This window comes from Telmatherina bonti (assembly GCF_933228915.1).
Source record: "Telmatherina bonti genome assembly, chromosome: 21".
NCBI lineage: Eukaryota > Metazoa > Chordata > Actinopteri > Atheriniformes > Telmatherinidae > Telmatherina > Telmatherina bonti.
The window spans coordinates 34,665,149-34,680,475 of NC_136630.1; the positions used below are offsets into that span (position 1 = coordinate 34,665,149).

A 15,327-nucleotide genomic window follows, 5' to 3' on the forward strand; every position below is an offset into this window, starting at 1 on the left:
CTCTGGTCTGGACTCTGGTCTGGTCTGTGGTCTGGACTCTGGTCTGGACTCTGGTCTGGACTCTGGTCTGGTCTCTGGTCTGGACTCTGGTCTGGTCTGTGGTCTGGACTCTGGTCTGGTCTCTGGTCTGGTCTCTTGTCTGGTCTCTGGTCTGGACTCTGGTCTGGTCTGTGGTCTGGACTCTGGTCTGGACTCTGGTCTGGTCTGTGGTCTGGACTCTGGTCTGGTCTGTGGTCTGGACTCTGGTCTGGTCTGTGGTCTGGTCTCTGGTCTGGACTCTGGTCTGGTCTCTGGTCTGGACTCTGGTCTGGTCTGTGGTCTGGACTCTGGTCTGGTCTGTGGTCTGGTCTCTGGTCTGTGGTCTGGACTCTGGTCTGGTCTCTTGTCTGGACTCTGGTCCTGTCTGTGGTCTGGACTCTGGTCTGGACTCTGGTCTGGTCTGTGGTCTGGTCTCTGGTCTGGTCTGTGGTCTGGACTCTGGTCTGGTCTGTTGTCTGGTCTGTGGTCTGGTCTGTGGTCTGGACTCTGGTCTGGTCTGTGGTCTGGACTCTGGTCTGGTCTGTGGTCTGGACTCTGGTCTGGTCTTTGGTCTGGTCTCTGGTCTGGACTCTGGTCTCGACTCTGGTCTGATCTGTGGTCTGATCTGTGGTCTGGTCTCTGGTCTGGACTCTGGTCTGGACTCTGGTCTGGTCTGTGGTCTAGACTCTGGTCTAGACTCTGGTCTGGACTCTGGTCTGGTCTCTGGTCTGGACTCTGGTCTGGTCTGGTCTGTGGTCTGGACTCTGGTCTGGTCTGTGGTCTGGTCTCTGGTCTGGTCTGTGGTCTGGACTCTGGTCTGGTCTCTGGTCTGGACTCTGGTCTGGTCTTTGGTCTGGACTCTTGTCTGGTCTCTGGCCTGGACTCTGATCTGGTCTCTGGTCTGGTCTGTGGTCTGGACTCTGGTCTGGTCTCTGGTCTGGACTCTGATCTGGTCTCTGGTCTGGTCTCTGGTTTGGTCTCTGGTCTGGTCTCTGGTCTGGTCTGTGGTCTGGACTCTGGTCTGGTCTGTGGTCTGGTCTGTGGTCTGGTCTCTGGTCTGGTCTCTGGTCTGGACTCTGGTCTGGTCTCTGGTCTGGACTCTGGTCTCGACTCTGGTCTCGACTCTGTTCTGATCTGTTGTCTGGACTCTGGTCTGGTCTGTGGTCTAGACTCTGGTCTGGACTCTGATCTGGTCTCTGGTCTGGTCTCTGGTCTGGACTCTGGTTTGGTCCGTGGTCTGAACTCTGGTCTGGTCTCTGGTCTGAACTCTGGTCTGGTCTGTGGTCTGGACTCTGGTCTGGTCTGTGGTCTGGACTCTGGTCTGGTCTGTGGTCTGGACTCTGGTCTGGTCTCTGGTCTGGTCTGTGGTCTGGTCTGTGGTCTGGTCTGTGGTCTGGTCTCTGGCCTGGACTCTGATCTGGTCTCTGGTCTGGTCTGTGGTCTGGACTCTGGTCTGGTCTGTGGTCTGGACTCTGATCTGGTCATTGGTCTGGTCTCTGGTCTGGTCTGTGATCTGGACTCTGGTCTGGACTCTGTCTGGTCTGTGGTCTGGACTCTGGTCTGGTCTGTGGTCTGGTCTCTGGTCTGGTCTGTTGTCTGGACTCTGGTCTGGTTTGTGGTCTGGTCTGTGGTCTGGACTCTGGTCTGGTCTCTGGTCTGGTCTGTGGTCTGGGCTGTGGTCTGGACTCTGGTCTGGTCTCTGGTCTGGTCTCTGGTCTGGACTCTGGTCTGGTCTGTGGTCTGGACTCTGGTCTGGTCTGTGGTCTGGTCTCTGGTCTGGACTCTGGTCTGATCTGTGGTCTGGTCTCTGGTCTGGACTCTGGTCTGGTCTCTGGTCTGGTATCTGGTCTGGACTCTGGTCTGGTCTCTGGTCTGGTCTCTGGTCTAGTCTGTGGTCTGGACTCTGGTCTGGACTCTGGTCTGGTCTGTGGTCTGGTCTGTGGTCTGGACTGTGGTCTGGTCTCTGGTCTGGTCTCTGGTCTGGACACTGATGTGGTCTCTGGTCTGGACTCTGGTCTGGACTTTGGTCTGGTCTGTGGTCTGGACTCTGGGCTGGTCTCTGGGCTGGACTCTGGCCTGGACTCTTATCTGGTCTCTGGTCTGGACTCTGGTCTGGTCTCTGGTCTGGACTCTGGTCTGGTCTGTGGTCTGGTCTCTGGTCTGGTCTCTGGTCTGGACTCTGGTCTCGACTCTGGTCTGGACTCTGGTCTCGACTCTGGTCTGGTCTCTGGTCTGGACTCTGGTCTGGACTCTGGTCTGGTCTGTGGTCTAGACTCTGGTCTGGACTCTGGTCTGGACTCTGGTCTGGTCTCTGGTCTGGACTCTGGTCTCGACTCTGGTCTGATCTGTGGTCTGGTCTCTGGTCTGGACTCTGGTCTGGTCTGTGGTCTGGTCTGTGGTCTGGACTCTGGTCTGGTCTGTGGTCTGGTCTGTGGTCTGGACTCCGGTCTGGTCTCTTGTCTGGTCTCTTGTCTGGACTCTGGTCTGTTCTGTGGTCTGGTCTCTGGTCTGGTCTGTGGTCTGGACTCTGGCCTGGACTCTGATCTGGTCTCTGGTCTGGTCTCTGGTCTGGTCTGTTGTCTGGACTCTGGTCTGGTTTGTGGTCTGGTCTCTGGTCTGGACTCTGGTCTGGTCTGTGGTCTGGTCTCTGATCTGGTCTCTGGTCTGGTCTCTGGTCTGGTCTGTGGTCTGGTCTGTGGTCTGGTCTCTGGTCTGGTCTGTGGTCTGGTCTCTGGTCTGGTCTGTGGTCTGGACTCTGGTCTGGTCTCTGGTCTGGACTCTGGTCTGGTCTGTGGTCTGGTCTCTGGTCTGGACTCTGGTCTGGTCTGTGGTCTGGACTCTGGTCTGGTCTGTGGTCTGGACTCTCGTCTGGTCTGTGGTCTGGTCTCTGGTCTGGTCTGTTGTCTGGACTCTGGTCTGGTTTGTGGTCTGGTCTTTGGTCTGGACTCTGGTCTGGTCTCTGGTCTGGTCTCTGGTCTGGTCTGTGGTCTGGGCTGTGGTCTGGACTCTGGTCTGGTCTCTGGTCTGTGGTCTGGACTCTGGTCTGGTCTGTGGTCTGGACTCTGGTCTGGTCTGTGGTCTGGTCTCTGGTCTGGTCTCTGGTCTGGACTCTGGTCTGATCTGTGGTCTGGTCTCTGGTCTGGACTCTGGTCTGGAATCTGGTCTGGAATCTGGTCTGGTCTCTGGTCTTGTCTCTTGTCTGGTCTCTGGTCTGGACTCTGGTCTGGTCTGTGGTCTGGACTCTGGTCTGGACTCTGGTCTGGTCTGTGGTCTGGTCTCTGGTCTGGACTCTGGTCTGGTCTGTGGTCTGGACTCTGGTCTGGTCTGTGGTCTGGTCTCTGGTCTGGTCTCTGGTCTGGACTCTGGTCTTGTCTGTGGTCTGGACTCTGGTCTGGTCTGTGGTCTGGTCTCTGGTCTGTGGTCTGGACTCTGGTCTGGTCTCTTGTCTGGACTCTGGTCTGGTCTGTGGTCTGGACTCTGGTCTGGACTCTGGTCTGGTCTGTGGTCTGGTCTCTGGTCTGGTCTGTGGTCTGGACTCTGGTCTGGTCTGTTGTCTGGTCTGTGGTCTGGACTCTGGTCTGGTCTGTGGTCTGGACTCTGGTCTGGTCTGTGGTCTGGACTCTGGTCTGGTCTGTGGTCTGGACTCTGGTCTGGTCTTTGGTCTGGTCTCTGGTCTGGACTCTGGTCTCGACTCTGGTCTGATCTGTGGTCTGATCTGTGGTCTGGTCTCTGGTCTGGACTCTGGTCTGGTCTGTGGTCTAGACTCTGGTCTAGACTCTGGTCTGGACTCTGGTCTGGTCTCTGGTCTGGACTCTGGTCTGGTCTGGTCTGTGGTCTGGACTCTGGTCTGGTCTGTGGTCTGGTCTCTGGTCTGGTCTGTGGTCTGGACTCTGGTCTGGTCTCTGGTCTGGACTCTGGTCTGGTCTTTGGTCTGGACTCTTGTCTGGTCTCTGGCCTGGACTCTGATCTGGTCTCTGGTCTGGTCTGTGGTCTGGACTCTGGTCTGGTCTCTGGTCTGGACTCTGATCTGGTCTCTGGTCTGGTCTCTGGTTTGGTCTCTGGTCTGGTCTCTGGTCTGGTCTGTGGTCTGGACTCTGGTCTGGTCTGTGGTCTGGTCTGTGGTCTGGTCTCTGGTCCGGTCTCTGGTCTGGACTCTGGTCTGGACTCTGGTCTCGACTCTGGTCTCGACTCTGTTCTGATCTGTTGTCTGGACTCTGGTCTGGTCTGTGGTCTAGACTCTGGTCTGGACTCTGATCTGGTCTCTGGTCTGGTCTCTGGTCTGGACTCTGGTTTGGTCTGTGGTCTGAACTCTGGTCTGGTCTCTGGTCTGAACTCTGGTCTGGTCTGTGGTCTGGACTCTGGTCTGGTCTGTGGTCTGGACTCTGGTCTGGTCTGTGGTCTGGACTCTGGTCTGGTCTGTGGTCTGGTCTGTGGTCTGGTCTGTGGTCTGGTCTCTGGCCTGGACTCTGATCTGGTCTCTGGTCTGGTCTGTGGTCTGGACTCTGGTCTGGTCTGTGGTCTGGACTCTGATCTGGTCTGTGGTCTGGTCTGTGGTCTGGACTCTGGGCTGGTCTCTGGGCTGGACTCTGGCCTGGACTCTTATCTGGTCTCTGGTCTGGACTCTGGTCTGGTCTCTGGTCTGGACTCTGGTCTGGTCTGTGGTCTGGTCTCTGGTCTGGTCTCTGGTCTGGACTCTGGTCTCGACTCTGGTCTGGACTCTGGTCTCGACTCTGGTCTGGTCTCTGGTCTGGACTCTGGTCTGGACTCTGGTCTGGTCTGTGGTCTAGACTCTGGTCTGGACTCTGGTCTGGACTCTGGTCTGGTCTCTGGTCTGGACTCTGGTCTCGACTCTGGTCTGATCTGTGGTCTGGTCTCTGGTCTGGACTCTGGTCTGGTCTGTGGTCTGGTCTGTGGTCTGGACTCTGGTCTGGTCTGTGGTCTAGTCTCTGGTCTGGTCTGTGGTCTGGACTCCGGTCTGGTCTCTTGTCTGGTCTCTTGTCTGGACTCTGGTCTGGACTCTGGTCTGTTCTGTGGTCTGGTCTATGGTCTGGTCTGTGGTCTGGACTCTGGCCTGGACTCTGATCTGGTCTCTGGTCTGGTCTCTGGTCTGGTCTGTTGTCTGGACTCTGGTCTGGTTTGTGGTCTGGTCTCTGGTCTGGACTCTGGTCTGGTCTGTGGTCTGGTCTCTGATCTGGTCTCTGGTCTGGTCTCTGGTCTGGTCTGTGGTCTGGTCTGTGGTCTGGTCTCTGGTCTGGTCTGTGGTCTGGTCTCTGGTCTGGTCTGTGGTCTGGACTCTGGTCTGGTCTCTGGTCTGGTCTGTGGTCTGGTCTCTGGTCTGGACTCTGGTCTGGTCTGTGGTCTGGACTCTGGTCTGGTCTGTGGTCTGGACTCTCGTCTGGTCTGTGGTCTGGTCTCTGGTCTGGTCTGTTGTCTGGACTCTGGTCTGGTTTGTGGTCTGGTCTTTGGTCTGGACTCTGGTCTGGTCTCTGGTCTGGTCTCTGGTCTGGTCTGTGGTCTGGGCTGTGGTCTGGACTCTGGTCTGGTCTCTGGTCTGGTCTGTGGTCTGGACTCTGGTCTGGTCTGTGGTCTGGACTCTGGTCTGGTCTGTGGTCTGGTCTCTGGTCTGGTCTCTGGTCTGGACTCTGGTCTGATCTGTGGTCTGGTCTCTGGTCTGGACTCTGGTCTGGAATCTGGTCTGGAATCTGGTCTGGACTCTGGTCTGGTCTCTGGTCTAGTCTGTGGTCTGGACTCTGGTCTGGTCTGTGGTCTGGTCTGTGGTCTGGACTCTGGTCTGGTCTCTGGTCTGGACACTGATCTGGTCTCTGGTCTGGACTCTGGTCTGGACTTTGGTCTGGTCTGTGGTCTGGACTCTGGTCTGGTCTCTGGTCTGGTCTGTGGTCTGGTCTGTGGTCTAGACTCTGGTCTGGACTCTCGTCTGGTCTCTGGTCTGGACTCTGGTCTGGTCTCTGGTCTGGACACTGATCTGGACTCTGGTCTGGACTCTGGTCTGGACTCTGGTCTGGTCTCTGGTCTGGTCTCTGGTCTGGACTCTGGTCTTAACTCTGGTCTGGACTCTGGTCTGGTCTGTGGTCTGGACTCTGGTCTGGTCTCTTGTCTGGTCTCTGGTCTGGACTCTGGTCTGGTCTGTGGTCTGGACTCTGGTCTGGTCTCTGGTCTGGTCTGTGGTCTGGACTCTGGCCTGGACTCTGGTCTGGTCTTTTGTCTGGTCTCTGGTCTGGACTCTGGTCTGGTCTGTGGTCTGGTCTCTGGTCTGGTCTGTGGTCTGGACTCTGGTCTGGTCTGTGGTCTGGACTCTGATCTGGTCTCTGGTCTGGACTCTGGTCTGGACTCTGGTCTGGTCTCTGGCCTGGACTCTGATCTGGTCTGGTCTGTGGTCTGGTCCGTTCCAGTGTTCCAGTCTACTGGTTTTACTGGGAAGTCCTTTTAAAAGACCGTTCCAGTAATCCAGTCTACTGGTTTTACTGGGAAGTCCTGTTAAAAGACCGTTCCAGTGATCCAGTCTACTGGTTTTACTGGGAAGTCCTGTTAAAAGACCGTTCCAGTAATCCAGTCTACTGGAGATGAATGCATGGAGGAGTTTATACTGGTCTTACTGGGAGACTAAACTTTTAATCCTGTGGATGTTTCTGATGGTAAAAAGCTTCATAGTGAAGCTTTGATGCTGAAAGTCAGACCTGAGTCCATCGACACTCCAATGTTACAGACTTGATTGGTGGTTTTGAGAGCTCGAGTCTCCAGGTGTTTACCAACGATGACGCTCTTCTCTTTGCTACCAAACAGAATAACCTGTTTTGTCTTCATTTAATTGAAGGAAATTCTCTCTCATCTTGGTGTTTACTTGCTCCAAACACAATAAGTCTATTGGACTGTGGTCTTCTGGTGACAAAGACACATAAAGCTGCGTGTCATCTGCATAACTGTGATAATTGATGTTAAAGTTCTGTATTATTTGACCTAAAGGGAGCATGTATAAGTTGAACAGAAGAGGTCCAAGGACTGACCCCTGAGGTACTCCGCAAGTCACGGCCACTCGCTCAGATTCATAGCTGTCAATTGTTACAAAATATCTCCGGCCTTCTAAATCGGACCTGAACCAGTTAAGGACCAGTCCTGAAAATCCAGCCCAGTTTTCCTGCCTGTCCAACAGAATTCTGTGATCTACAGGATCAAATGCAGCACTGAGATCCAGCAGAACCAGGACTGACACTCGACCAGAATCCATATTCAACCTAATATCATTAAAGACTTTAACCAGAGCCGTTTCAGGTCTGTGATGAGGTCGAAAACCTTGTCTTCATGCCGCTTACCCGGGGTCGGGTCGCAGGGGCAGCAGCCAAAGTAGGGAAGCCCAGACTTCCCTCTCCCCAGGCACATTTTCCAAATCTGCGGGGGGATCCCGAGGCGTTCCCAGGCCAGCCGAGAGATATAACCCCTCCAGCGTGTCCTGGGTCTTCCCCGGGGTCTCCTCCCAGAGGGACGTGCCTGGAACACCTCACCAGGGAGGTCCAGGAGGCATCCTGACCAGATGCCCGAGCCACCTCAACTGGTTCCTCTCGATGCGGAGGAGCAGCGGCTCTACTCTGATCTCCTCCCGGATGACCGAGCTCCTCACCCTATCTCTAAGGGAGAGCCCGGCCACCCTGCGGAGGAAACTCATTTCAGCCGCCTGTATAAGAGATCTCCCTCTTTTGGTCACGACCCACAGCTCATGACCATAGGTGAGGGTAGGAACGTAGATCGACCCTCGACCAGGTCAAAAACCTGACTGGAATTTATCAAGATTTCCACTTTCATTGAAGAAGTCATGAAGCTGATTGAACACAACTTTCTCAGTTATCTTGGATATAAAAGAGAGGTTAGGGACAGGTCTGTAGTTGTTCATGAGGCATCCAGAGTCCTTTTCTTTAGGAGGCTTAATAGCAGCTATCTTTAGAGACTTGGGGAAAATACCTGATGCCAGTGAGCTGTTGACAACAAGCAGGAGATGGTTTTCTACAGAGGTAAAAACTACTTTTAAGAAGCCGGATGGTATCATGTCCAGAGTCATACTTTGACTTGAGCGTGTCATTATGCTGGAGCTCAATAAGCTCCATTTGGAGGTTGCTTGGTGCGCTTTTCACGTAAACCGCAAGTGGGTCGCTAAAAAGTTCAAATCTACATTTTTTTTGGCTTCAAAGTCTGCAAATTGTCGTGTAAATTCAGCGCTAAATCGATCGGGTTGTTCAGCAGACCGCGCAGAAGGCAACACGGCGGTCGAGGTCTGCTTAGAGCGTGTGCTTATGGGTGTCAACACAAGAGGTGGCGGCGTTTCCCGGTCTGGAGTCCAGCGCCGACGCAGCATTGTGGGATTTGTAGTGTTAGTGGTACGTGCGCTGTATGATGGATCGGCGGGCCACAGTGCACACCACTACTCCACCGTGCCGCCATGCAGCTAATATTGGTTTCCATGTTATGTGTGTGCGTGCAGCTGGAGAAACTGGCTCTGCTGGTGGAGCAGAATAAAGGGTCCAGTCTGAGAAGCCGGGCCTCCTTCGTGGTTCTGACCCACACCCTGCTGCTGGGCCTGGCCGATCTGAGGGAGACCCAGCACCTGCTGACGGCTCAGAGGGTCTGTGCGGTGTTGGAGCCCCCCCTGCTGGAGTTCAGCAGACACTACCACTCCCAGGTGAGTCTCTCCAGCTGATGCCAAAAGGTGCATTCTGGGAAACGTAGGCAGCTTCTTCATCTCTTTGTGATGTAACAGGAAGCTGAGCGTCCCATCGCCATGCCGTCCTCCTCCAGGGCTCTGGTCGTCTACCTGAGCAGATGTGAGCAGCAGGACCAACACCTGGACAGAGACTTCGGTTTTGTCCTCATGTGTCTCTTTCGGGACTTCATCTCCTGCCTCAGGTGTCACGATCCCTCCTTCAAAGGTAAGGAGTGGTCAGAGTGTGGAGAAGATCCAGGTGAGGCAGGTCTGATTGGCTACGTCTGACGTCCAGGTGAAACATGGTGGAATCCAGAGAGGCTGGACGCCAGCGCCTGCTGCTACCTGGGTCTCATCTGCCGCATGTTCAGCGTCATCATCAGCGGCGCCGCCGAGGGTCCAGCGGCCAGCAGCTTCAGGGACCTGATGAAGCAGCTTCTTCAGGTGAGACAAGTCACCTGGTGAGGCTTCATCATCTTCATCCTAACCTGACAGTCTCACCTTGTCTCCTCCAGGTCCACCTGCCAGAGCCGCTGGTGCTCTTCAAGTTCCTGTGTGTGCTGTGGGGATACAGCAGTAACCATGGCGACCAGCTGGACGTGAAGGTGGGCGCCGTCCTGCAGACGCGGGCGTTGTACGTGGGCCGAGCTCTGCTCAGTGGGCAACCTGCGGCGGTTCTGGACCAGCTGGCCGCCGCAGAATCACCTGGTGCGTAACAGTCAGTCCGTTTTCATGTGGCCCTGGAGAAAAACCGGTCCCACCGAGCCACCATGAACCTCCTTTTGGTCTCTGGAGTTTCCCAGGTCCAGTTCTGGGTCCATCACGTAAAATGATGTCTGGTCTAAAAGTCTCTATTAAAGACCTGGTCTTCAGACTGGTTTCCATCTGTCTCCATTAGTGGTCCCGTCCCTGTTCTGCTGTCTCAGCGCTCCTGTTCGGGAGGTCCGGAGGGCGGCCCTTGGCATCCTGCAGAGCCTATCAGGAGCCAGCAGCTCTCCCTTCCAGCCAATCACAGAGAGGCTGCTGAAGACGTCAGAGGAGATCGTGGCAGACCCGTCATACCTGAACACGGTGAGAGAAGCTGTGATCGTCCTCACGTTCCCCTCACGTTTCCCCCTCCCGTCTCATGGGGTGTGTCCTCCTGGACCTGCAGGCTCTGGGCGTCCTCCATGACGAGTCCAGCAACGCGAGGCCACATCAGAAGAAGCTCCAGAGTTCGCTGCAGCAGCTGCTTCAGAGCGTCCAGACGCCGTCATGTCCGTCCTACAGCGCCGCAGCCATGCTGAGGGCGCTGAGCCTCGTCAATGGACAGGTGGGAGCTCCAGTTCTGGTCCAGAAGTGTTGTCAGGTGTGGATCAGAACCAGATCTTGTCTTTCATCTCCATCCAGTCTGTCCTGTCCACCCTGCTTCCTGTCCTGGACCGGCTACTGGAGCAGGATGGCCCAGACACCCCGTCCCTGCTGCAGGGTGAGACCCAGCTGTTGCAGCTGGTTCTGGGGAAGTTCAACGAGGCGTCAGCCCCCCTGCTGGTCCGGAACCAGAACTGTCTAGACGTGTTTGTCCGTGCTCTGAGGACACCGAGCTGCCAGACCATCGCTCTGGATCAGGTCCGGTCCCAAGAACTTCTTTATTATTTATCCTTTTCCACAACTGCATGCGTTTCAGCAGCTTTTAGTGAATGTCGTCCTGCAGCTGAAGACCTGGTTCTGGTGTCAGAACCAATCAGACTGGACCGGTCCGAACTCGGTTCTGCATGGTAAATGGTAAAGTTGTCTTTTCACGTCTTCTGCGGTTTCTGTGAAGGAAAATGGATTTGCCCGACTGCGTGTCAGAACTCCAGACTGCGTCGGGTCATTCAGCCAGGTGTGTGTAGGATGAAGACGAGGATGACGACTCTGACCGTCTTCCTTGCAGATCAACAAGTCCTTCTTCTCGGCTCTCGGAGACGACGCGGTGCGGCAGAAGCTGCTGGCGGTGATGTTCGACCTGCTGGCGGAGAGCAAGAGTCCCACGGTGGCCGACTGCGTCAGCAGCGCCTTCAAATCGGTGAGCTGATCCAAAAACCTGGACCAGCAGGACCAGACTGGACCAGCAGGATCCAGACTCTGGTGGTGATGCAGGGTCAGGGTTCTGGTTCTGCTGGGGACCAGCAGGCTGACATGGAGCTTTCTTCATCCTATCAGATCGCTGTTGATGCCCAGCTGGTGGCCAATGAGCTGGCTCCTCCAGAGAAAGATGGCCTCGGTGTGACGGTGCAACAGACCCGTCGGAGGAAAACCGCTCTCAGGTTCGGAGCTTTTAACCCTTTTTACCCAAGGGGTCAGGGGGATGGTCCAGGAGACCTGGTCTGGGTCAGGGGGATGGTCCAGGAGACCTGGTCTGGGTCGGGGGGATGGTCCAGGAGACCTGGTCTGGGTCAGGGGGGATGGTCCAGGAGACCTGGTCTGGGTCAGGGGGGATGGTCCAGGAGACCTGGTCTGGGTCGGGGGGATGGTCCAGGAGACCCGGTCTGGGTCGGGGGGATGGTCCAGGAGACCCGGTCTGGGTCGGGGGGATGGTCCAGGAGACCTGGTCTGGGTCGGGGGGCTGGTCCAGGAGACCCGGTCTGGGTCGGGGGGATGGTCCAGGAGACCCGGTCTGGGTCGGGGGGATGGTCCAGGAGACCCGGTCTGGGTCGGGGGGCTGGTCCAGGAGACCCGGTCTGGGTCGGGGGGATGGTCCAGGAGACCCGGTCTGGGTCGGGGGGATGGTCCAGGAGACCCGGTCTGGGTCGGGGGGATGGTCCAGGAGACCTGGTCTGGGTCGGGGGGCTGGTCCAGGAGACCCGGTCTGGGTCGGGGGGATGGTCCAGGAGACCCGGTCTGGGTCGGGGGGATGGTCCAGGAGACCTGGTCTGGGTCGGGGGGATGGTCCAGGAGACCCGGTCTGGGTCGGGGGGATGGTCCAGGAGACCTGGTCTGGGTCGGGGGGATGGTCCAGGAGACCCGGTCTGGGTCGGGGGGATGGTCCAGGAGACCTGGTCTGTCTTGATGATGTAACACTGATAACCGATGAGTCTGAATACTCAAGAAATACAAAAATACTAAATAAAAAATAAATAAATACTGAGAAACTTTCGTCCTCCGACGCGGCCAAACCTGTGAAAGAAAAGAGGAGCCGGGTCTGCCGGTGAGGAGCCGGGTCTGCCGGTGAGGAGCCGGGTCTGCCGGTGCGGAGCCGGGTCTGCCGGTGAGGAGCCGGTTCTGCCGGTGCGGAGCCGGTTCTGCCGGTGAGGAGCCGGGTCTGCCGGTGAGGAGCCGGTTCTGCCGGTGCGGAGCCGGGTCTGCCGGTGAGGAGCCGGGTCTGCCGGTGAGGAGCCGGGTCTGCCGGTGCGGAGCCGGGTCTGCCGGTGCGGAGCCGGGTCTGCCGGTGAGGAGCCGGGTCTGCCGGTGAGGAGCCGGGTCTGCCGGTGCGGAGCCGGGTCTGCCGGTGAGGAGCCGGGTCTGCCGGTGAGGAGCCGGTTCTGCCGGTGCGGAGCCGGTTCTGCCGGTGCGGAGCCGGGTCTGCCGGTGAGGAGCCGGGTCTGCCGGTGCGGAGCCGGGTCTGCCGGTGCGGAGCCGGGTCTGCCGGTGAGGAGCCGGGTCTGCCGGTGCGGAGCCGGGTCTGCCGGTGAGGAGCCGGGTCTGCCGGTGAGGAGCCGGGTCTGCCGGTGCGGAGCCGGGTCTGCCGGTGAGGAGCCGGGTCTGCCGGTGCGGAGCCGGGTCTGCCGGTGAGGAGCCGGGTCTGCCGGTGCGGAGCCGGGTCTGCCGGTGAGGAGCCGGGTCTGCCGGTGCGGAGCCGGGTCTGCCGGTGAGGAGCCGGGTCTGCCGGTGCGGAGCCGGGTCTGCCGGTGAGGAGCCGGGTCTTCTAATGACTCAAATGTTGTTCTGTGACCAGGAAACCTGCAGACAGCAGCAGCAGCAGCAGCGTAAGTCCAGCAGGTGGCGCTGTGTCATGGCAGAGGGTCACTCTGATCCTGGAGCTGCTGCAGAACAAGAAGAAGCTGAAGCAAGCCCAGATGTTGGTCCCGGTTCTGTTCGCTCTGCTGGCCAGGTAACGGCAGCAGAGCGCTGGCGTCCTGCAGACGTTTGTCCCGAGTCCTTGCCTGTCCTCATGTCTGTCTTTCTGCTCAGGAGTCTGGAGAGTCCATGTGAACACACCAACATGGAGTACACCAAGCAGCTGCTGCTCAGCTGTCTGCTCAACGTCTGCAACAAGCTGTCACCTGATGGCGGCCGGGTGGCTGCAGGTGAGTCTGGCGTTGTCATTTCCATGCTGATGGACGGTGAAGGAAAACATACGCCTTTTTCACTAAATGACAGCCAAAACACCCACAATGCATCACGGCCTATAGGATGAAAAAGATCCATAAATAACATAAAAGACATTAACGGTGGAATAAATGCTTTATTTTAAAGCTTTATTGTCCACCGACGTTCTTCTCAAACTGCTCACGGTAAAGACAAATGCTAAACCCAAAGAAACTTGGTTAACAAGGACACTAAGTGGAACAGACGTGTGCTTTTTTTCACTATGGGAAGATTAAATAAATCAATATCTCATTAAAACCGTGTTTTTACTTCGTATTTGTAGGAATCCTGAAGTCCACACATCGGACAAGAACCTGCTTCATGACATGTACTCAGCAACAGTCCTGTTAAGCTTCTGTAGCTGCCTGTCCGTCACATTTTTAACAAAATAAAAGCGATATTTGTAAGTTTCAGGAAACAGCTGTAAGTGTTTCCATTGAACCATGTTTAGCCTCAGTTCCGGTGAGACGGATGAGAATTAAGGCTTATGCAAGGTAGCTACGTAGCCTTATTTTAGGCTTGCTGTGGAGAATTTACTACGGATTTTCAAAGCTTTTCTCCCTCATTTTATTTTCTAAACCTGAAAAATACGCTGTGTGTTCCACACATCTTTACCGGAAATGAACTGGTCATGACTGTTTTTGTATTGAAACATGTGGGAAAAGCACCTGTTGTCCTCTGCAACTGCGTGAAAACTTTTTTGTGATATTTCAGACTTTTCTTTTTCAAAATGTAGGTGTAGGTGTGTTTTTTTTTTTTGTTGCAATACACAGCAGAACTATGGATGCTAGCAGCGCGGCTAACTATGGATGCTAGCAGAACTATGGATGCTAGCAGCATGGCTAACTATAGATGCTACCAGTGCAGCTAGCTATGGATGCTAGCAGCATGGCTAACTATAGATGCTACCAGTGCAGCTAGCTATGGATGCTAGCAGCATGGCTAACTATAGATGCTACCAGTGCAGCTAGCTATAGATGCTAGCAGCATGGCTAACTATAGATGCTACCAGTGCAGCTAGCTATGGATGCTAGCAGCATGGCTAACTATAGATGCTACCAGTGCAGCTAGCTATGGATGCTAGCAGCATGGCTAACTATAGATGCTACCAGTGCAGCTAGCTATAGATGCTAGCAGCATGGCTAACTATAGATGCTACCAGTGCAGCTAGCTATGGATGCTAGCAGCATGGCTAACTATAGATGCTACCAGTGCAGCTAGCTATGGATACTAGCAGCATGGCTAACTATAGATGCTACCAGTGCAGCTAGCTATGGATACTAGCAGCATGGCTAACTATAGATGCTACCAGTGCAGCTAGCTATGGATGCTAGCAGCATGGCTAACTATAGATGCTACCAGTGCAGCTAGCTATGGATACTAGCAGCATGGCTAACTATAGATGCTACCAGTGCAGCTAGCTATAGATGCTAGCAGCATGGCTAACTATAGATGCTACCAGTGCAGCTAGCTATGGATGCTAGCAGCATGGCTAACTATAGATGCTACCAGTGCAGCTAGCTATGGATACTAGCAGCATGGCTAACTATAGATGCTACCAGTGCAGCTAGCTATAGATGCTAGCAGCATGGCTAACTATAGATGCTACCAGTGCAGCTAGCTATGGATGCTAGCAGCATGGCTAACTATAGATGCTACCAGTGCAGCTAGCTATAGATGCTAGCAGCATGGCTAACTATAGATGCTACCAGTGCAGCTAGCTATAGATGCTAGCAGCATGGCTAACTATAGATGCTACCAGTGCAGCTAGCTATGGATGCTAGCAGCATGGCTAACTATAGATGCTACCAGTGCAGCTAGCTATAGATGCTAGCAGCATGGCTAACTATAGATGCTACCAGTGCAGCTAACTATGGATGGTCTTTCTTGCTCTGCTGTCCCCCGTCCAGACATCCTGGATGAAGACAAGTTCAGTGTGGAATTGGTGGTCCAGTGCATCAGAGCTTCCGATATGCCGCAGACTCACCACCACGCTCTGCTGCTGCTCGGAACCGTCGCCACCATCTTTCCTGTGAGACTCCACCCCTTTTCGCTGGTTGGTTAAGTCTATAGAGCAGACTGATAAGTGTCTCCCTCTGCAGGACAAAGTCCTCCACAACATCATGCCCATCTTCACCTTCATGGGTGCCAACATCATGCGTCTGGATGACGTCTACAGCTTCAGAGTCATCGATAAGACTGTGCAATTGGTTGTACCGGCGCTCATCAAGGTGAGACATCTGTCCAGGTGTGTGCAGCTTCAGACATCGCCC

General features: G+C 55.4%; 1 protein-coding gene across 2 annotated transcripts in view; it reads left to right on the plus strand.

The window, feature by feature from the left end:
• Window positions 1–15,327, plus strand: part of heatr1 (HEAT repeat containing 1) — a 143,561-nt gene that overhangs the window by 105,290 nt on the left and 22,944 nt on the right. For both annotated transcript variants that reach the window (XM_079261361.1, XM_079261362.1), the window contains exons 17-29: window positions 8,507–8,704; window positions 8,783–8,951; window positions 9,021–9,169; window positions 9,241–9,433; window positions 9,624–9,796; window positions 9,879–10,037; window positions 10,115–10,333; window positions 10,641–10,772; window positions 10,910–11,013; window positions 12,642–12,797; window positions 12,878–12,993; window positions 14,965–15,086; window positions 15,157–15,285. In XM_079261361.1, the coding sequence (XP_079117487.1) occupies window positions 8,507–8,704; window positions 8,783–8,951; window positions 9,021–9,169; window positions 9,241–9,433; window positions 9,624–9,796; window positions 9,879–10,037; window positions 10,115–10,333; window positions 10,641–10,772; window positions 10,910–11,013; window positions 12,642–12,797; window positions 12,878–12,993; window positions 14,965–15,086; window positions 15,157–15,285 (2,019 nt within the window). The remainder of the gene's footprint in view (window positions 1–8,506; window positions 8,705–8,782; window positions 8,952–9,020; window positions 9,170–9,240; window positions 9,434–9,623; window positions 9,797–9,878; window positions 10,038–10,114; window positions 10,334–10,640; window positions 10,773–10,909; window positions 11,014–12,641; window positions 12,798–12,877; window positions 12,994–14,964; window positions 15,087–15,156; window positions 15,286–15,327) is intronic.